The sequence below is a fragment of the Saccharomyces mikatae genome, assembly GCF_947241705.1.
Source record: "Saccharomyces mikatae IFO 1815 strain IFO1815 genome assembly, chromosome: 7".
Lineage (NCBI taxonomy): Eukaryota > Fungi > Ascomycota > Saccharomycetes > Saccharomycetales > Saccharomycetaceae > Saccharomyces > Saccharomyces mikatae.
This window is the reverse complement of record NC_079262.1, coordinates 410257-430372: the sequence shown is the minus strand read 5'-3', so window position 1 is coordinate 430372 and position 20116 is coordinate 410257. Positions and strand designations below refer to the sequence as shown.

The 20116-nt window shown below is 37.8% G+C and overlaps 8 protein-coding genes and 2 non-coding genes across 10 annotated transcripts; 6 read left to right on the top strand and 4 right to left on the bottom strand.

Annotated features, from left to right (window-relative positions):
• Positions 1-37: 37 nt before the first annotated feature.
• On the top strand, positions 38-1255 carry RPT6 (proteasome regulatory particle base subunit RPT6; the record flags this gene model as incomplete). The annotated part of the gene is made up of 1 exon (XM_056222671.1): positions 38-1255. The coding sequence occupies one exon, from the start codon at positions 38-40 to the stop codon at positions 1253-1255; it is 1218 nt and encodes a 405-aa protein (XP_056082339.1).
• Positions 1256-1736: 481 nt separating this feature from the next.
• TIF4632 (translation initiation factor eIF4G) lies at positions 1737-4481 on the top strand (the record flags this gene model as incomplete). The annotated part of the gene is made up of 1 exon (XM_056222670.1): positions 1737-4481. The coding sequence occupies one exon, from the start codon at positions 1737-1739 to the stop codon at positions 4479-4481; it is 2745 nt and encodes a 914-aa protein (XP_056082338.1).
• A 249-nt stretch (positions 4482-4730) lies between these two features.
• TYW3 (tRNA methyltransferase TYW3) lies at positions 4731-5552 on the bottom strand (the record flags this gene model as incomplete). Its single annotated transcript, XM_056222669.1, has 1 exon — positions 4731-5552. The coding sequence occupies one exon, from the start codon at positions 5550-5552 to the stop codon at positions 4731-4733; it is 822 nt and encodes a 273-aa protein (XP_056082337.1).
• A 197-nt stretch (positions 5553-5749) lies between these two features.
• Positions 5750-5821, bottom strand: Smki_7.trna11R. Its single transcript has one exon. It is a non-coding gene; the product is annotated as a tRNA-Arg (tRNA).
• Positions 5822-12214: 6393 nt separating this feature from the next.
• Positions 12215-12286, top strand: Smki_7.trna10E. The gene has a single exon. It is a non-coding gene; the product is annotated as a tRNA-Glu (tRNA).
• Positions 12287-12541: 255 nt separating this feature from the next.
• On the top strand, positions 12542-12958 carry ERV14 (cornichon family protein; the record flags this gene model as incomplete). The annotated part of the gene is made up of 1 exon (XM_056222668.1): positions 12542-12958. One exon carries the CDS (start codon positions 12542-12544, stop codon positions 12956-12958), a length of 417 nt encoding a protein of 138 aa, XP_056082336.1.
• A 729-nt stretch (positions 12959-13687) lies between these two features.
• Positions 13688-15220, bottom strand: OLE1 (stearoyl-CoA 9-desaturase; the record flags this gene model as incomplete). The annotated part of the gene is made up of 1 exon (XM_056222667.1): positions 13688-15220. One exon carries the CDS (start codon positions 15218-15220, stop codon positions 13688-13690), a length of 1533 nt encoding a protein of 510 aa, XP_056082335.1.
• Positions 15221-16233: 1013 nt separating this feature from the next.
• SDS23 (Sds23p) lies at positions 16234-17817 on the top strand (the record flags this gene model as incomplete). Its single annotated transcript, XM_056222666.1, has 1 exon — positions 16234-17817. The coding sequence occupies one exon, from the start codon at positions 16234-16236 to the stop codon at positions 17815-17817; it is 1584 nt and encodes a 527-aa protein (XP_056082334.1).
• Positions 17818-18119: 302 nt separating this feature from the next.
• Positions 18120-18920, top strand: GEP7 (Gep7p; the record flags this gene model as incomplete). The annotated part of the gene is made up of 1 exon (XM_056222665.1): positions 18120-18920. The coding sequence occupies one exon, from the start codon at positions 18120-18122 to the stop codon at positions 18918-18920; it is 801 nt and encodes a 266-aa protein (XP_056082333.1).
• Positions 18921-19383: 463 nt separating this feature from the next.
• On the bottom strand, positions 19384-19899 carry RAD6 (E2 ubiquitin-conjugating protein RAD6; the record flags this gene model as incomplete). The annotated part of the gene is made up of 1 exon (XM_056222663.1): positions 19384-19899. One exon carries the CDS (start codon positions 19897-19899, stop codon positions 19384-19386), a length of 516 nt encoding a protein of 171 aa, XP_056082332.1.
• Positions 19900-20116: the final 217 nt, after the last annotated feature.

Below are 20116 nucleotides of genomic sequence, written 5' to 3'. Positions count from 1 at the left end.
AAACAAAACAACACAACAGCGTGATACTATTATTACAATGACAGCTGCTGTAACATCCTCCAATATTGTATTGGAAACGCACGAAAGTGGTATCAAGCCTTACTTTGAGCAGAAGATTCAAGAGACAGAGCTAAAAATCCGCTCCAAAACAGAAAATGTACGCCGACTAGAGGCTCAAAGGAATGCATTGAATGACAAAGTACGTTTTATTAAGGATGAACTACGCTTATTACAAGAACCTGGATCTTATGTAGGGGAAGTCATAAAGATAGTCTCTGACAAAAAAGTTCTCGTTAAAGTGCAACCCGAAGGGAAATACATTGTGGACGTTGCAAAAGATATAAATGTGAAGGACCTAAAAGCATCTCAAAGGGTTTGTCTAAGGAGTGACTCTTACATGTTGCATAAAGTCCTTGAAAACAAGGCTGACCCGCTGGTTTCCTTGATGATGGTGGAGAAAGTTCCTGATTCTACATATGATATGGTCGGTGGTTTGACAAAACAAATAAAGGAAATTAAAGAAGTTATTGAACTGCCTGTAAAACATCCAGAACTGTTTGAAAGTCTGGGTATTGCGCAACCAAAGGGTGTTATCCTATATGGTCCTCCTGGTACAGGGAAAACCTTATTGGCAAGAGCTGTCGCACACCACACTGATTGTAAATTCATCAGAGTCAGCGGTGCTGAATTGGTACAAAAGTATATTGGTGAGGGTTCCCGTATGGTCCGTGAACTTTTCGTGATGGCCAGAGAACATGCTCCTTCAATCATTTTCATGGATGAAATTGATTCTATCGGTTCAACTCGTGTAGAAGGTTCTGGCGGTGGTGATTCTGAAGTTCAAAGAACAATGTTAGAATTGCTAAATCAGTTGGATGGGTTTGAAACCTCAAAAAATATTAAGATCATTATGGCCACGAATAGACTAGATATTCTTGATCCAGCACTTCTAAGACCCGGTAGAATAGATAGAAAGATTGAATTTCCACCTCCAAGTGTTGCAGCTAGAGCAGAAATTTTAAGAATTCACTCCAGGAAAATGAATCTAACCCGCGGTATCAACTTGAGAAAGGTTGCTGAAAAGATGAACGGATGTTCTGGTGCCGACGTTAAAGGTGTTTGTACAGAAGCAGGTATGTATGCTCTAAGAGAGAGAAGAATACATGTTACTCAAGAAGATTTTGAATTGGCTGTCGGAAAGGTTATGAACAAGAACCAAGAAACTGCCATTTCCGTCGCCAAGTTATTTAAGTGATGTATCTGTTTCACTTGGCTCATTGTATATGTTACTAAGTATATGTTTATAACACCATAGTTTTAACATCAACTAAGAAGCAATATCATGCGGCAGGATAGAGAGAATAGGCAGGATGAAAGTATTGGTTTTCTTTTAAAAACAGAGGGGCATTGCTGCTTTTTTCTCGTCCAGATCCCACTAATGATGGGGGGCGTTCCTTTAATCTATTTTGAAAAACTGTAGGTACCTGTCCTGAAAAAGGAAAAGTACTGAAAAAAAAAACGTATGATAATATATTTTTGGCAAAGATAAACAAAGCAAACAACTATCCAGTCTATCAGCCGCGACTTTTCGACTTTTACGAAGGTGTCTCGTTGAATACTAACTAGAAGATATAGAATACAGTTTATCTGCCTCAAATTTATATTTTTAGGCTGTTCTTGCTGTTCCTGAAAGAAAGAGATTTATTCTAGAAAACAGTAAGTTAATTGCGGGAATTATGACTGACCAAACAGGCCCACCGTCTCCACACCCGCAGCAAACCAATGGCTACAAGAAGTTTTCTTCTTATGATAGTGAATACTCTGGATCCAACAACAGTCAGCAAAATAATCAATATAATGAAAAGCTTTACGGGGCGAAAGAACCCCACAATAACAAACAATACCAAACGAAAAGTGGCAGATATGGATCAAATAAATACAATAGTCGTAATAACAGTCAAGGGAACACTCAATATTACAACAGATACAATAATACTTACAGACTGAATAACAATGAGTACAATGCGGCAATGATGCCAAATATGCAATGGCCGGCTAACTACTATGCTCCTCAGATGTATTATATACCTCAACAAATGGTTCCAGTTGCTTCTCCACCTTACACACATCAGCCACTCAACACTAAACCAGAACCCCCTTCTCTACCTAAAAGTACGAAGATAGAAATAACAACGAAGACTGGTGAACCCTTGAATCTGAAGAAATTCCACGCAGAAAAAAAAGCTTCAAAAAATGAAGAGAGTAATGGTGATATAGAACAGAAATCCAAGTCAGGAACTCCTTTTGAAAAGGAGTTAACTCCTATCATGGCTGCTAAAGAAGTAGTTAAAGATACATTAACCGATGCAACTAATGAAAAATCTACTTCTGAGGCTGAGAATACAAAAAGATTATTTTTGGAGCAAGTAAGATTGCGTAAAGCGGCCATGGAAAGAAAAAAGAATGGTTTAATATCAGAAAATGACACAGAGCGGGAAGATCAGAAGCATACCAATGCTGAAACAACTAAAGTTAACACATCTATTGGACTTGAAGCTGACAAGGAACTACCAAAAACAATTGGAGAAGCTAGTGTTTCTATCATTGATGAAAAGCCAGGTGTCAGTGACGTTATTCCTCCACAAAATGCAGTTGGAAGTATAACCAAATCTGTGACATTTAACGAGCCAGAGAATGAGACTAGTTCTCAAGATTCTAATGAAATTGTCGAGGATGGTACTAATGTCATTCCTGATGTAAATGACAGCAAAACCATAACTGAAGGTAGCGATGTCACAGCGAATCCTGAATTTATCACAAAAGAAAATGTAGTGAAAGAAATAGTTCCTTCCACACCCTCTGTGGACTTACCTACTGTTTCTCAACTACTTGAAACTTTGGTAAAGGCACAACCAATTTCTGATATATACAATTTTGACTATCCAGCCGATGTCGAAAGACCTGATGCTAAATATAGGAAATCAAACGTTAAATACACATATGGCCCTACTTTCTTATTACAGTTCAAAGACAGATTAAAATTTAGACCCGATCCCGCCTGGGTTGAGGCTGTTTCTTCGAAAATTGTCATACCTCCTCATGTATCCAGAAACAGACCAAAAGATAGTGGTAGATTTGGAGGTGATTTCAGAAGTCCATCTATGCGTGGTTTGGATCATGCTTCTAGCTCGAGGGTCTCATCAAAAAGAAGATCGAAGAGGATGGGGGACGATAGAAGATCTAATAGAGGATACACTTCTAGAAAGGATCGTGAAAAGGCAGCAGAAAAGTTAGAAGAGCGAACTCCGAAAGAGGACGTCGCCCCATTGGTACCAAGTGCTAATAGATGGATTCCTAAGTCGAGGGTTAAGAAAACTGAAAAGAAATTGGCTCCTGATGGTAAGACAGAGTTGTTAGATAAGGAAGAGGTGGAACGAAAGATGAAGTCTCTCTTGAACAAGTTGACCTTAGAAATGTTTGATTCAATTTCTTCTGAAATTTTGGATATAGCAAACCAGTCAAAATGGGAAGATGGTGGCGAAACACTAAAAATAGTTATTGAACAAATTTTCCACAAAGCGTGTGACGAGCCTCATTGGTCTTCAATGTATGCCCAGTTATGTGGTAAAGTAGTCAAAGACCTTGACCCAGGCATTAAAGATAAAGAAAACGAAGGAAAGAATGGACCCAAGCTTGTATTGCATTACCTAGTGGCAAGATGTCACGAAGAATTTGAAAAGGGTTGGGCAGATAAGTTACCTGCGGGAGAAGATGGTAATCCACTAGAACCAGAAATGATGTCTGATGAGTATTATATTGCAGCAGCTGCGAAGAGAAGAGGGTTAGGTCTAGTTCGTTTCATAGGGTACTTATATTGTTTGAATTTGTTAACTGGAAAGATGATGTTTGAGTGTTTCCGAAGATTAATGAAGGACTTAAACAATGATCCTTCGGAAGAGACTTTAGAATCCGTCGTAGAATTACTAACCACTGTCGGTGAACAATTTGAACATGATAAATTTGTTACGCCTCAGGCAACTCTTGAAGGTTCGGTACTGCTCGACAACTTATTTTTATTGCTACAACACATCATTGATGGAGGAAGCATATCAAATAGAATAAAGTTTAAGTTAATCGATGTGAAGGAATTGAGGGAGATTAAACATTGGAATAACGCCAAGAAGGACGCTGGACCAAAGACAATTCAACAAATTCATCAAGAAGAAGAACAATTGCGCCAACAAAAGAACAGTCAAAGATCGAATTCGAGATACAACAACAACCACAATCAATCTAACAGCAACAGATATTCTTCGAACAGAAGGAACATGCAAAATACCCCAAGAGATAGTTTTGCTTCTACTAAAACAAGTTCCTTTAGAAACAACCAACGAAACGTTCGTAAAGCGGAAGAGGTTCCTCAAGCTCCAAGAGCCAATATGTTTGACGCATTAATGAATAACGATGGAGACAGTGATTAAATGATCAAGCTCTTAGAAGTGATAAATTAATCTTCTCTCTTTACTTTTGTGTCTAACCTTTTTGTGCATTAACTAGACCTGATCTTTTGCCATACACTAATAAATTTAAGAGAAAATAAGTTTTAATGTATATATTACAAAAACCCCTTTTATTCGTTTCAGATTTAGTAAGATTATATAATAATGGAAAATGAAGACAAGAGATACAAGAGAGGGAAAGTTAAGAAAAAAATTTCTCTGGAATGTTTTTTATAGCACGTTACTTGTGCTTTTTAATTGACGCTGTCTTTCCATACCTTCCTTTTTTTTCCGTTCTCTCCTCTCTTCCTTTGTTTCGGCTGGTATTACACCAGTCTTAGCGTTTGAATTCGGTGATTTGTTTAGAAGTTCCCTTTTGATTTTCTCATATAGTGCTTGCATTTTCTTTGTATTCTCATCGAATTTGTTTAATGATAGAGAATCCAAAACATTTATGTATTCCGGACCTACAAAAAACTTCAAGGTGCTTGAATCCTCATCTAGATAGCCGATGGGCACGTCTAATTTAATGTTAATCCTGATCGCCACAAGATTATTTGAACCAATCCCGCTTTCCCTGAACCCACAAGACATAGCTTCGTTGTATAGTTTGGATGCTACCTGAAAGTCCCTGCATTTAACATGCAGTATGAAAGGCTCATACTTATAGAGAATGTATCTAGTGCTCCCCGTAACTTTCTCCACTAAATCTTGGTTGCGAGATATCTCTAAAAGAAACTCACTTTTTGACCTCAGCTCATCCAACCAGCCAATAACTTTTCCACGATCATGAGTGACGTAAAGCCACTTGCCACCTTGTCCTTTGCCACCTATCTTAACCTCCCCGTTATATGATTTCGTACCTTCCAGAAACACACTAACTCTACCGGAACATGATGACGTTGTTACCATATCAGCGCTACTATTGATAAGATCGATTATTGGAAGGCACAGCTCATCGATAGTTCCTTTTGGTGATAAATCTGGTTGGGTCGAGTCTATCTCGTTCAAAATTGCCTTCTTTTTTTGTTCAAAGGCATTTTGTACCGCCATGTGTTTCGAAATTCTTGATCTTCTGTTTTTATGTTCTATTCCACTTACTGTAGATTTTAAAAAATAACCTATGTATGTATAATCATGACCAAAAAACAATATTGAGAGAAGAGTTTGTTGTTTCAGAAAAGAAATAAAAAATACATCTCAGGTCCACTGTAGTAATTTCCACTTGCTGTAGAAACAAACCCAAAAAACACTCACGATGGGGGTCGAACCCATAATCTTCTGATTAGAAGTCAGACGCGTTGCCATTACGCCACGCGAGCTTATTTTATAATATATTTTCCATTAAAGAAAAAATGAGTCAGGTATCAAAAGGACTTCAGCTCCAGATATGAACTTGTTTTTGTTGGAATAAGCGATTACTACTAAACACCTATTCGTATAAATAGGAGTAGAATAATTCTAATAATAGAATTTACTGCAGTAATTGAGAAATGGGTGAATTTTGAGATGATTGTTGGGATTCCATTGTTGATAAAGGCAATAATATTAGGTATGTAGATATACTAGAAGTTCTCCTCGAGGATATAGGAATCCAATAAATGGAACTCGTTATTCTACATAATTCTGTATATGCTTTTATTGTCATTTTATATATTGTCAGTCATTATCCTATTACATTATCAATCCTTGCATTTCAGCTTCCACTTATTTCGATGACCGCTTCTCATAACTTATGTCATCTTATAACACCGTATATGATAATGTACTAGTAGTATGACTACTAGTTGATAGACGATAGTTGATTTTCATTCCAACATACCACCCATAATGTAATAGATCTAATGAATCCATTTGTTTGTTAGTAGTTTAAATGTTTTTATTGGAAGAGGTTTGGTTAATACGTCTGCAATATTCTTTTTAGTCTCGATATAGCATACGTGCAAATTATTTCCTGATACTTCATCTCTGAGTCTCATTGCTTTAGTACCAAAAAATCTGTTTCTAAATTTCTCTTCATTTTTGGACATAACTATACTGATTGTAGATTTACTGTCAGTAAGTAATCCTTTAGTAATTGGTTTTTTGTTAAGTTCTTGTACGAGGTAACTTAGATTATTTAATAACGGAACAGATTCACTTATTGCGTGTATTTCTGCTTCTGTAGTCGAAGTACATGTCAATAAAGCCTTGGTGGACTTTCCTCCAATTACCTTTCCATTAAGTAGAAATACGTTGCCAATCTGTGATTTATAATACGGTTGATTGCCGTATGAGGCATCGCTTATAACAACTAAATTATTTGCTGGCTTAGTAGATTTGCTTTTGTGCCATATTAGTTGTCTATCTCTCGTATCCCATATGAACTGTATCAATTCATATGTCATATCTAACACTTGCTTGGATGGAAATAGTATATGTTGTGCAAGCGTGTTAATGTAATATAATAGGTCGAATCTAAACTTATATCCAACGTATGACGCTAGACCTATTAGTTTTTGCATTTCATGTACCTTCATTTTGTAATCATCTTCTTCTAGTTCTAGCTCTTCCTGGTCTATGTAAAGACCTGGTTGGCCTGGAGCAGCAAGTTTCTTTCCTTTAGGGTTCAAAGGTACCTTTATTTTGGGTAGTTTTTCAGTTAGAGAGTTTTCCATACCTAACTTCATGTATTTACCTCTCTTATATTTGATTTATAATCCGAGAATGTCATATTGTATTTCATCATTATCCTCACCTAGGTTTATAATCTTCGTATCATACTGTCTCTTAAGTTTTTCTATAAATTTCTTATTTGCATTTAAGTCCTTGCTAAATAATATCATATCATCAACAAATAAGCAAATTGTCAATTGACTATTCTTAAATACACATGACCATCCACGAACTTCTTTCATATCACATTGTTGTATCAGATATGATTGAATAGTTTCATACCAGTTTGCACCACTTTGTTTCAAACCATAAAGTGATTTCCTCAAACGTATTAACTTGTTATTCATTCTCAAATGTGGTGGGGGTCTTATGTATAATTCTTCTTTAATGTCTGCGTACAAGTACGCCGAGGATATATCTAATTGTGTAATAAAATAGTCATTGTCTAATGCTAGAGACAGAGATGTCATCAATGCATAATGGTGTACAGTGTTGGATTGCATACCTGAGTCATACGTATCGGGATGTTGAACGTCACCTCTTGCAACAAATCTAGCTTTATGAGTTCCGTCGCGTTTCTTGTTGAAGATAAACATTGAGTTTATTACCCTTTTAGGGTCTATATCTTCCCTGTCATAATATCTGTCTGTATCCCAAGTGTTCATTTTTAGTAGTTGATTGATTTCTTTTTGATATGCTTCGATATATTTTTCCTTTTCTATAATATTTTTATTGTATGTGATTGCTTCGTCATATCTTAAGGTTGCTCGTATCGGTTTGATTGATTTTACTGTTTTTACAGCTGCGATCAGCAGTATTCGTTTCTTTGACCTTGGAGGTTCTAAACTACGCATATTCTTTGTATTCCATGTGTCTCGTGATACCTCAATTTCAGTTTCATTATCTTTTAATGATCTTTTCTTGCTATTGGTAGTAGCGGAGATATTAGAGTCATCCATACCACCCAAACTGGAATTAGTTTGACGAGAATTGATCGGGGGAAGTTCTTTAAATGGGTCAGGGAATTCGGTAGAAAGTATTGGAGGTAGATCAGGGAGAGGGAGATCAGCGATAATAGATTCCTCGATATTCTGTTCGGGACGAGTAACTGGTATTTTTATAGGGGAAATATGGTGCGATGAGTCCTTTTTCAGTGGATAAGCATCGATTGAAGGTGGACGGTGTTTAGTCCTTTTCTCAGTCTCTGGATCACTTATCTGCAAATCAGTTTTGTTGCTGGTACCACCCAAACTGGGTATCGTCACGCCCTTATAGTCAGCATCAATGTCACTTTGTGAGTCTGAATCACCGAAATCATTAGATGTATTGGCTTGATACGAATGTTGTGTGTCGGGTTTGAACAAAGGAGTAAGTAGAGGAACATCTGATTTATTTATACCACCCGAATCGGTACTGTCGTTAGCAGCAATTTTGGGGATGCTAGATCTCTTCTTAGACGGAAGAATATTAGATTCAGATATGTTTGGATCAACTTCTCTGGGTGCACGAGTCTTGGTTTTAGAAATAGGCGTTGATTCTTCAGTATGAGTTAAAGGAGGTGGGGAGTCAGTGGGGATTGGTACTTTTGGAAGTACATTTCGTTGGTGGTCAGGATTCAATTCAATGTCAGATTGATAGTCATGGTCGGATTCTATGTTGAGATCATTTGATTGTTGGATCTCATTTGACGCAATGAACGATTGATAAGAAGCAGTTAAACGATTCAAATCGTCATCGAAGGTGAGTGCGTCGTAATTGAATTGGTCTAATCTGGATTCCTTGCCTTGAAGAATAACGTAATTAGTCGTATCTACTGTCTTCTTCAAGGATGGGAGATAGATGATATATCCATAAGAATTTCGAGATGGATGTAGAGCATAGCCAGTGATACCACGAGGGTGAATTTTTGAGTCAGGGTTGTGGTTATTGACTATGACGGGTTGACCGAACGGTAACAAAGTACTGATGTCAAGTCCTGCCAATCCAGCGTGTTGTCTTGCAGATTTTTTGCTTTTAGGCGAAGCTAGTGAGTTCCTTACGATAGTAGAGAATTCGACTGCTGAAAACCATAGATGATTCGGTAGACCACTACATTGCAGTTGGGTACAACAGTCATCTAATAGGGTACGGTTTAGCCGTTCAGCGATACCATGGGCTCTGGAATCCGCTGTGGTTGTATAACATGGAGTTATACCATTTTTTTCAAGGAACTTATGGAGAGTTTTGTTAGTGTACTCAGAACCACGGTCCATTTGGATAACCAGAACATTAGATTGAAACTGGTTTTTAATGAAAGCCAGTATCGTAGTAAAGACATCGAGAATAGAATCCTCGCGACGGTCATGTAATGGATAAACCCAACGGAATTTGGTTTTTTCATCAGTGAATGAGATAAAATAGGATGGTGCGCTCTTTGGTAGGTTGTGAACAGGGCCAAATATGTCCGTATGTAGGTATTGAAAAGGTTCATATGAATTTTGGTATTTTAGCCGTGATCCTTTGATATGTCTGCGTTTGGTGCTTTTACCGATTAAGCAATCGGGACATTGATAATTAGTAGCGCTAGACCAATCAACATCAGATTCATTAAAATACGTAATAGTGTTCTTTTTAAGTGAATATCTAATTGTCTGGGCATTGGCATGTGCAAGCATCCGATGAATGAAAGGATAAGGATATTTGTGTGTTCTCTCACTTGTGTGAACATTATTGATTGTGGGTATGGAGATATTCGATGGAAGCAAATATTTTTTAGATACCCAGTAAAAGTCGCCATATTTTACGATAGGTGCAAGTACAGTGCCGTCAGCTCGTTCTAAGACGTTTTTGGTAAAGCATGCTGTAATATCTATTGCAGCCAGTTCATTTAAACTGAGTAAGTCACAGGCTATGTTCGGAGTGTGCAATACCTTTATTGATGTTTTGGTGTCGTCCTGGAAGTGAAATTGAAGATCACCAACAGCGGTAATCGGGATATTTCTTTTTTGAGCATCAACTACGTTTATGTCAGGATTAGGTGATGCTGAGTGTATGTGATGGGCGGATCTTATGAGAGTTCGCGATGCTCCTGAATCAAGAAGAAGGTGTCCAGGAAGTTCATCATCATAATGATTCGTATGATTTATGATAGATTCAGTAAGTTTCTGGCCTAAGGTGAAGGTCGTGCTTATTGTTCAATTGAATCGGTCCGGTAGTTGATTCACTGATGGAATCGTTGTCAGTACCGGGAGAGTTTTTAGATGTGAATACGTTATGAGTCCTGGCTGTTCTTGATTTCGAATTATTTGTTTTTTGGGAACTTCGAGTTATAGCTTTGGGTTTGGTCGTATTCATGTAAGTTCGAGAATCATTTCTCTCATCACTCGGATTTCTCCTGTAAGAAGGTTTGCTGCGTCTTGATTCCTGTTGTTCTTCATAGATAGCATGGATGTCTAAAAATAGTTCAGCAACTGTCATATTTAGATATCGATGACGTGTGTAGCGTAAAAATTTGTATTCGCCAGATAGGCCTCTCATGATTAGTTGGCATGCTACTTTGTTATTGATGTGAATGCCATTGTTATTTAGTCTGTCAATAATGTTTGTGACTTTTGTTTCAAATGCGTCTGCAGGCGTACTGCCATTATATTGCAAATTTGCGAGTGTCACGATGTCATTTGCCTCTTGATTATCATATTGCATTTTTTCGATGCTTTTCGACAGAATTTTCATGATATTCGTATAATCAATAGATAGGATGTCTTTGACCCAGTTGGGTAGGAACTGAGATGGAGCGAATAATTGAAAAGTGTGACATAAGAAGGTGAGTTCATTATCTGTCATCTGACGTACGACTTTTCCGGTTGTTGTCGGAATAATATCATCGAGATTTGAATTTTGCAAAAATTTAATGTATGTTTTAACCCAACTTAGGAAGTCATTAGGTGAGGTTAAGATTGGTGGTGGTCTGACATAATTATTAGTGGATGTCATATTAGACTTCGCTGAGGATGAATCAGTAAATGAATTTTCGGACTCAGGTGATGAAGTGTTTCGATGTGTTCCATCAGGTGGTAAATATTGTGTAAACTGTGAGTTTGACTTAGATGGAACATACATGGGTGTCATTTGATAAGGTGGATACGGCATCAAAGTTGGGTGCCCGTATACCTGCCAACCAGAAATATTGGCTTGTTGGGGAGTCATCATGCGCTGCTGTGGGAGCGGCCCATCTTGTGGCAATGGTACTTGATCAGCTGGAGGAGAGACATGATGGTGGTTCTCTGGAACAGCAGACGAGTGAGGTGTCGTTGTCTGTTGAGAATGAGCCTTAGTGGAAGCCTTCTCAAATTCTTGAATTTTGGAAGCTGAAACGTCTAACGGATCTTGATTTGTGTGGACTTCTGTAGAAGTAACCGAAGCACAGGCGCTACCATGAGAGATTGGCGAATTTTGAGATGATTGTTGGGATTCCATTGTTGATAAAGGCAATAATATTAGGTATGTAGATATACTAGAAGTTCTCCTCGAGGATATAGGAATCCAATAAATGGAACTCGTAATTCTACATAATTCTGTATATGCTTTTATTGTCATTTTATATATTGTCAGTCATTATCCTATTACATTATCAATCCTTGCGTTTCAGCTTCCACTTATTTCGATGACCGCTTCTCATAACTTATGTCATCTAAATTAGTGGAAGCTGAAACGCAAGGATTGATAATGTAATAGGATAAATGAATAACAACATATAATAAGATGATAATAATGTTTATAGAATTGTGTAGAATTGCAGATTCCCTTTTATTGGATTCCTAAATCCCTGAGGAAAACTTCTAGTATATCTACATACCTAATATTATTGCCTTATAAAAATGGGATCCCAACAATTACATCAAACTCCACTATTATCTCACATTTGATTAGTTCAGCTCGGAAAAGCAGAGTTTTACCTTATGTTGTTCAATCTGTTCGTTTCGTTATAAGATTGTTTCATATATGTTTTATGAACGTTTAGAATGATGTATTGTCATACTGAGGTATCCCATCTTAAGATACAACATAATCGTAAATTTTATTCCGATATAGTGTAACGGCTATCACATCACGCTTTCACCGTGGAGACCGGGGTTCGACTCCCCGTATCGGAGTTACTTTTTGTTTTTTATTTTTATGAGATTGGATTTTTTCGGAAGTACCGTGGAAGAAAAATTTTCCTTTCTTTTCGGAGAAAAACAAGGAAGGAGGAAGATTTAAGAATGATAACTAGACCGTGTATTCTTTAATACGAAAATACGATTGGGATTCTTCTCATATTAGAACTTCTCAATAGATTTTTAACAAAGACATTTACCTTCGAATATACCGCCAAAGTAAGGTCAACAGGATTTAAAAGAAAAGAAAAGATGGGTGCTTGGTTATTTATCCTTGCTGTTGTTGTTAATTGTATCAATTTGTTCGGCCAAGTGCATTTCACGATATTATACGCTGATTTAGAAGCCGACTATATCAATCCAATTGAATTATGCTCTAAAGTCAACAAGTTAATTACCCCTGAAGCCGCATTGCATGGTGCCTTGTCATTGCTGTTCTTACTAAACGGCTACTGGTTTGTATTTTTATTGAATCTGCCAGTTCTAGCTTACAATTTAAACAAAATTTACAATAAGGTCCAACTTTTGGACGCTACCGAAATATTTAGAACTCTAGGTAAGCATAAGAGAGAAAGTTTCCTAAAGTTAGGGTTCCACTTGTTGATGTTCTTCTTCTACTTGTATAGGATGATCATGGCTTTGATTGCTGAAAGTGGCGATGACTTCTAATTTAACAGGACAATGAATCCAAAAGGAGAGTAAAGGGCCGAGAATAATAGAAATACATGACATGCACTCATAGATTGAAGGGAACTAAAGATAAGTAAGATGGCACGCAGAATGTATTTCCGTGCTGTCCTTTTTTTATTTGTTGCTTTTGTTTTCTCATTGCCAGTAGGAGTTATCAATATGTTCTTTATTTTTATACTAAACATCGATTTTTCCTTCTAGAGGTAATGAAACAGGTGACAAAAGATATTACTGTATAAATGTGTACGTAAATATTTTTGAGTAGTTATGTAGTTAGTAGTATACCATACAATTTTACAGCAAAAGTAATAGACAAGGGAATGTGTTGGACAAGATACTATGTACACACCTCAAAAAGGGGAGCAACAGGACAAGTTTTCCAGAGTTCAGAGTTGACTTCAACGCAGAGATAAATTGGAAGAATTCAGATGACTACAGCAGCAAAGTTAAAGCGAAGGATGTAAAAGAAAATGGAAGAGGTAAAAAGATAACTTAATTTGAATCTAAATGAAAATGAAAATTCTATACATAAATAATGAAGAATAAAATACTAATAATGAAAAAATAAATAAAAAAGATATATCGTAACGAGAAAAAAAGGGGAAAATATCAAAACCTAATCGTGAGAAAAAAAAATTCAAATGTTATTTTTTTTTAAAATTTATGATTTTTCAGTTTTTTTCTGGTAGTTATGGTAAAATGTGATGCTCAAAAGAACTTACCAGTTTCGTAAACTTCACCCCTCTTACTAGCCATTCTAATAGCAGAGTTCTTACTTTCCTTAATGATAGCCACTCTCATGTCAGCCAAGACGTTTTGAGCGGCATTTGAGTGACGGTAGACACCACCGCTGAAAGCCTTAGTAGCGTCCTTACCTAATGCAGTCTTGATTAAAGTTTCACCACCTGGATGTTCAGAAATATAACCAGATACGTCATGAACAATACCAGAGATGATAACCAAGCCCTTGTTTTCCTTAGACTTTGCTAAGAAGGTTTGTTTGTCCCATACTGGCAAATCGGTCAAGACTGGACCCCAGTTGATCTTCGCCTTCTTTTTGTTGATCTTCTTTTGTTCTTGTTGAATCAAAGCTTCTTCAATAGCGTTTTGGGAGAATTTTTTCAAATCGTATGCTAGACCAACCAAAGAAGTCAAGTAGATGATAACCTTGGTTGGATCGTATTGGTACCACTTAATAGCGTTTCTGTAATCAGTTGGGAATTCGTGGTGGAAGTTATGGTAACCTTCACCGAAAGTGACAATGGCGGTAATCCAGTTGTCACGGGGGGTTCTTCTGTCATCAAATGGTTGGGTACCAATGTAATGAGCCATGGAGTTAATGCAAAAGGTAGCTTGTTGGATGACAAAAACACGGATAAAACCGGCGTAGATCAAACCACCCATATAGTCGTTGAAAAAGTAACCACAGATAAGAGTTGGAATGACGAAAGCAGTTAGGAGCATCAACAAGATGTAGTGTCTGTGTTGGAATCTAATGGTCCAGTCATCGGTCATGTCGGTGATATCAGCTCTGGCCTTGTATTTTGGATTTGGCTTCAAAAGCATCCATCCCATGTGGGAGTACCATAGACCTCTACGAGCATCATAAGGGTCTCTCAAGGTATCAGTGTAACGATGGTGGATTCTGTGAGAGTGGCCCCACCATTTAGCGGAACCTTCAACAGAAGCACAACCGAAAACGGCATAGAATAATCTTAATGGCCAATGGGCAGAATAAGATCTATGAGACCACAGTCTATGGTAACCGGCAGTGATGGAAACACCACCAATAGCGTAGTAGAAAACAGAGAAAAGGAAAACGTTCAAATGTAAAGGTACCTTGCCCGAGAGAGCAAAATACCAACCAATAATTGGCATACCGCAAACAAGAACCATGTTCAACCAGTTCAAATGTTGATGCCAGTTGTTCAAAGTCCATGCCTGTTCAGAAATGTGAACTCTAGTCTTGGCTTCCTCTTTTTCTTGATTGTCCTTTTCCAATAGACGGTCCAAATTAGACTTCTTTTCCTTCCCATTCTTGTCAAATTCCACAGAAACCATTTCCTTGGATCCCATTAGAGAACCGAACCCGTTGACAATTCTTGGCGCCTTTTTATTCAAACCAGTAGCCAAAATATTAGCCTCTGTCAAATCGACTTCATCGACAATACCACCGCTGGTAGAGTCGTCCTTTGGAAATTGGTCGTCAATCAACTCAATAGTAGTTCCAGAAGTTGGCATGCTTGCTGTATTGTTTAAAGTACTGTATATAGTATGATCACCACAACTATCTATAACTATGATGTTCTATATCACGTAATAAAGAATATAGAAGAGAGATTATACAAGAGATGAAAATAGAACAATGAAATCAATCAAGATCTGCCCCCATATATATATGTATCTGCAGATTTGCAATACTCGATGACCCACAAGCCGATGATTTGCTGCATATATTGTTAACTACTATTATTCCAACCTCTCTATGTCATCCTCATAGCCGTAACAATAGGGATAGGTGTGTCTATGTGAACAACACTCGTAGAAGCACACCCAGTTGGGCACTAGATAAGGTTTGTTGAGTGTTCAACGTCCGAAATGAAGGCTACCGACGATGTGAAGGGAATCTTAAGCCGTTATTACCTCTGCCTACTATAAGCGATGTGATGCTTACGAACAGCGCCAGAGCCAAGCCAACTGGAGCGTTCTGCAGAGAAGGCTGGGATACCCGAAATAGCTCGCTCAACAGCTTTTTTCTTCTACGAGAGCCCACCAGATAAGCGCCTTTGTTGGGCCCGCTAACCCCGGGGCATGCCCGGGTTCGGAGTTAGTTTTTTTGCCACCGGACGCCCGAAAAAAGCTATAGTTCTGTTACAAAGAAGAGATTAGAAAGTCATCCACCCGGGGTGTTTACACGTACAGAGTGATGTCTTCGAAATGCTGAACATCCCTCTCACCACGTAATCACGTGCGAAGCACGTGATTACGTGACCCGGATCAGAAGCGTATTTTCGTTGATCCTTGACTTTATTTCCGTGTGTCAGATATTTTTTTTTTCTTTTTTTTTTTCCGCCCGGCAAATGAAAAGAAAAAGTGTGACAAGGAAACTATGAAATTTTAAGAATTACAGATGACTATAAACTAGCTATACCATCTCCTATAGTAAAACAGTCGGGTCTGCAAGGGAAAAAGTCGATTTCTATTAAAAAAGTACAGGCACAAGGATAGCGATACTTTTCAGCAAGAGCCACTAAATGCCTCAGAATACAAGACACACGTCTATTGTGGAAATGCTTTCTACCCCACCTCAATTACCAAATTCCGCTGATTCTCATAGTCTGAGCGAGCAGGCAGACAAAAATAGCGGAGGAAACAAGAGCGACACAGAGTCACTACATAAGTCTGTTTCGAAATCGTCTTCATCATCTTCTCTTTCTACGCTGGATAACACGGAATACTCAAACAACAATGGCAATTCCTTGTCCACTTTGAATTCACAAAATTTGTTATCCGTTCATAAGCAAGAATGGCAACACACACCGCTTTCGGATCTGGTGGAGCAGAATAAGTTGATTTTTATCAAAGGTTCTATTTCTGTGGAAGAAGCATTCAATACGCTGGTGAGGCATCAACTGACGTCTTTGCCTGTGGAAAGTTTCCCAGGAGACATGAATTGTTTGACGTTTGATTATAATGATCTTAATGCATATCTACTTCTTGTATTAAACAGAATTAAAGTAGGCAATGATAAGATCACTTCAGACTGCCAGAATGGTAAGTCTGTGCCTGTGGGCGAGATAGTGAAGTTGACTCCAAAGAATCCATTCTACAAGTTACCTGAAACGGAAAATTTATCGACGGTAATAGGCATCTTGGGTGCAGGTGTGCATCGTGTTGCCATCACCAACGGTGAAATGACACAGATTAAAGGTATTCTTTCTCAACGTCGATTGATCAAGTATCTGTGGGACAATGCGAGGTCGTTTCCCAACTTGAAGCCTCTCTTGGACTCCTCCTTAGAGGAGCTTAATATTGGTGTGCTAAATGCCGCTCGCGACAAACCGACGTTCAAACAGTCACGTGTCATATCCATTCAAGGTGACGAACACTTAATAATGGCATTGCATAAAATGTATGTCGAAAGAATATCTTCCATTGCCGTGGTTGACCCTCAGGGCAATCTGATTGGTAATATTTCCGTAACAGACGTCAAGCATGTCACTAGAACTTCGCAATATCCTTTATTACACAATACTTGTCGCCACTTTGTCTCGGTCATCCTAAACTTAAGAGGTCTGGAAACCGGCAAGGATTCTTTTCCCATTTTCCATGTGTATCCAACAAGCTCCTTGGCAAGGACTTTCGCAAAGTTGGTGGCCACCAAGTCCCACAGATTATGGATCGTACAACCGAATGACAACCAACCATCAGCATCTTCCGAAAAATCTACATCCCCATTGCCAAGTACTCCTCCCGTGACGACATTGCCGTCGCTTGCATCTTCATATCATTCGAATACACAGTCTTCTAGGATGGCTAACTCCCCTGTTCTAAAATCCTCAGATACCTCGAGCGGTAAAATAAATGTGAATATAAATTTGAGTGGTTCTCCGCCTTTCCAACCGCAATCTCCCTCGGCATCGATGCCACCACCTCAGAGTTCGAGTAGTTGTTCTGCATCTCCAACTCCGGCACATTTCGAAAAGGAATATAGAACAGGAAAATTGATAGGTGTTGTGTCCTTGACCGACATATTAAGTGTATTGGCAAGAAAACAAACGCATCATAAGGAAATTGACCCGCAGATGGCAAGAAAACAGAGAGGGCACATAGGTTAAAAAAAATAGAAAAAAAGAACTGGCTTCATTCAACTACATGTGTTTATGTGTATATATTATATATAATAAATACAAGTTTTTTTTCTGATTTCTTCTTTCATACCAATTGAATTTGGTGTTTTTCTTTATCATGCGAAGGCGAGGTTTTGATGCTTTTCTTTTTTTTCTGCAGGGTATATATAAAATATATACATGCATAGATATACCTTAGCATAAGTTGTAAGAATTCCCAATGAAGTATTTTTACGAAATGTTGAAATTATCAGACTGCAACAGCACAGTGCCTTAAAACTTTATATCACATGATAAACCCTGTGGCAAGAAGTCTCTTGATAAAGAGATTCTATCAGCCAAATTTAAAGAGAATTCCACCAACTTCCTTGCTTTTGAAGCAAAAAATACGTTCAGCACAAAATTTGAATGGTACTTTTAAGGAAAGTCCCATTTCCTTCTCACAGACGATGTCTGAGATATTTAGTGTCTTACAACCAAGTGCTCCAGACCTAGACGAAGACACCACTGTCGGATTGAAACGGGATCACTTACTAAGTGAACGTCTAAGCAATGGTGAGCTTGATGTCATCATAAACAAATACTTTAATCCATCCTCACCACATAATAATCAGTTAATAGACGCGGATATTTTAGTACAGAATTTTCCGAAGTTAAGTGGAAATGATTTGGCATTACTGGATTTTGCTATAAATGAAAGAGTCCAAACAAATTGGAATGATTTAAAGCTCGATTTTGTTCAGTTATTGTATTACAAGTCATTTGGCTTTCTTGGACCTCGAACTCAGTTTATTCAGACAAGTTCACCCTCCCCGTTGAAGGCGCAATTTCTACAGCTTCCATTGACCGAGTATAATTGGTTACTTTTACAGAATAAGAGAGATCCAAATTTATCACCCACTGATGTACAAAAACTGGTCCATATTTTTCAGCTTGAAGGCAAGAAAATCACTTGGAAAAGTATAGATCCGTTTAGTAAGGTGATAATAGCATTCGTTGCTTTTGTTTCCACATTCGTATGGTTGGATGAAAGCGCAAAACGGAACACTAAGGAGCCACCTACACAGAACACTATCAAAATAACAACGTAAAATATCAGGGGTGCTTCTTCTTCCTGTCACTTAAAGTGTCAATCAATTTGGAATTTTGTTTTCCTGTTTCTTTATTATATACTATACATCAAGTTATCTAAGTAAACATATTCTTACTCTAGACAAGTATTTCTCAAGTCAAAAACATTAAAGATACGAGTATCGGTAAAATTTTACCAATAAGTGTCCTTCTTTCTCATTTCATGCACATTTATCCAACAAATTTGTGGTAGAGCAGTGTTTTTTTTCAGTATATTATTTATATGCAATGTTTCTATCATTATTAAAATCTTCTTTATGGTACAAAGCAGGAGATGGAAGAATAGAGAGCAAACAGAACGATGGAAAAGATGCTTTTAACTAAACCATATATTTAACTGAAGAGAAAATCAATTAAAACAGATAAAATCAACACGATAACAAATAAATGAAGCATTTATCAGTAAGCTTCTTTTGTTTCTTTTCAGTCGGCTTCGTCGTCGTCATCTTCGTCATCTTCGTCGTCATCATCCATATCATCCATATCATCTTCCCATGATTTCTCTACCGTCTCTTTAACTCTCTTAACATATTGCGATTTATGATCTTTGAATAGTGTTGCCGCTTCTACGTTTGCTGGTGAAGCCGGATTTGGATCGTTGAATAAACTTTGAATAGATGTCAATATAGAGGCCACATCATATGTTGGAGTCCATCTGTTCTGTAAAATATCTAAACAAATTTCGCCATTTGCGTAAACGTTGGGGTGAAACATCTCACTCAAGAATTTTACATGTGGTGGTTTGTTAGGATATTCTTCATCGAACTCCAACAGCAACCTAAAAGTACCATCTTCGTATGGAGTATCAGCTGGCCCAATAATCATAGCGTTCCATACCATGACGTTATCAGGTAATGGCGAAGCAGATACTCCTGGTGGGGCGTCTTCCTTCATACGTTTGAAATCTCTCATCAACCGTCTTCTAGCTGGTGTTGACATAATGCTTTACCTGATTATTAGTTTCTATCTACCTAAAGAGGACTCCTGAAAATTCAATCTTTGCTGACTTTCCCAGTTTACTTTGTATCTCATCAATTCTGCAACTTGATAATCCTTTCCTTTTTTCTTTTACAAACTCCATTTGTTTTCATTTTTATTTTCCACAGTTTGCTGTTTCCGGCTACCCGGAAAGTGCCTTTTGAGCATGTGTCTATTA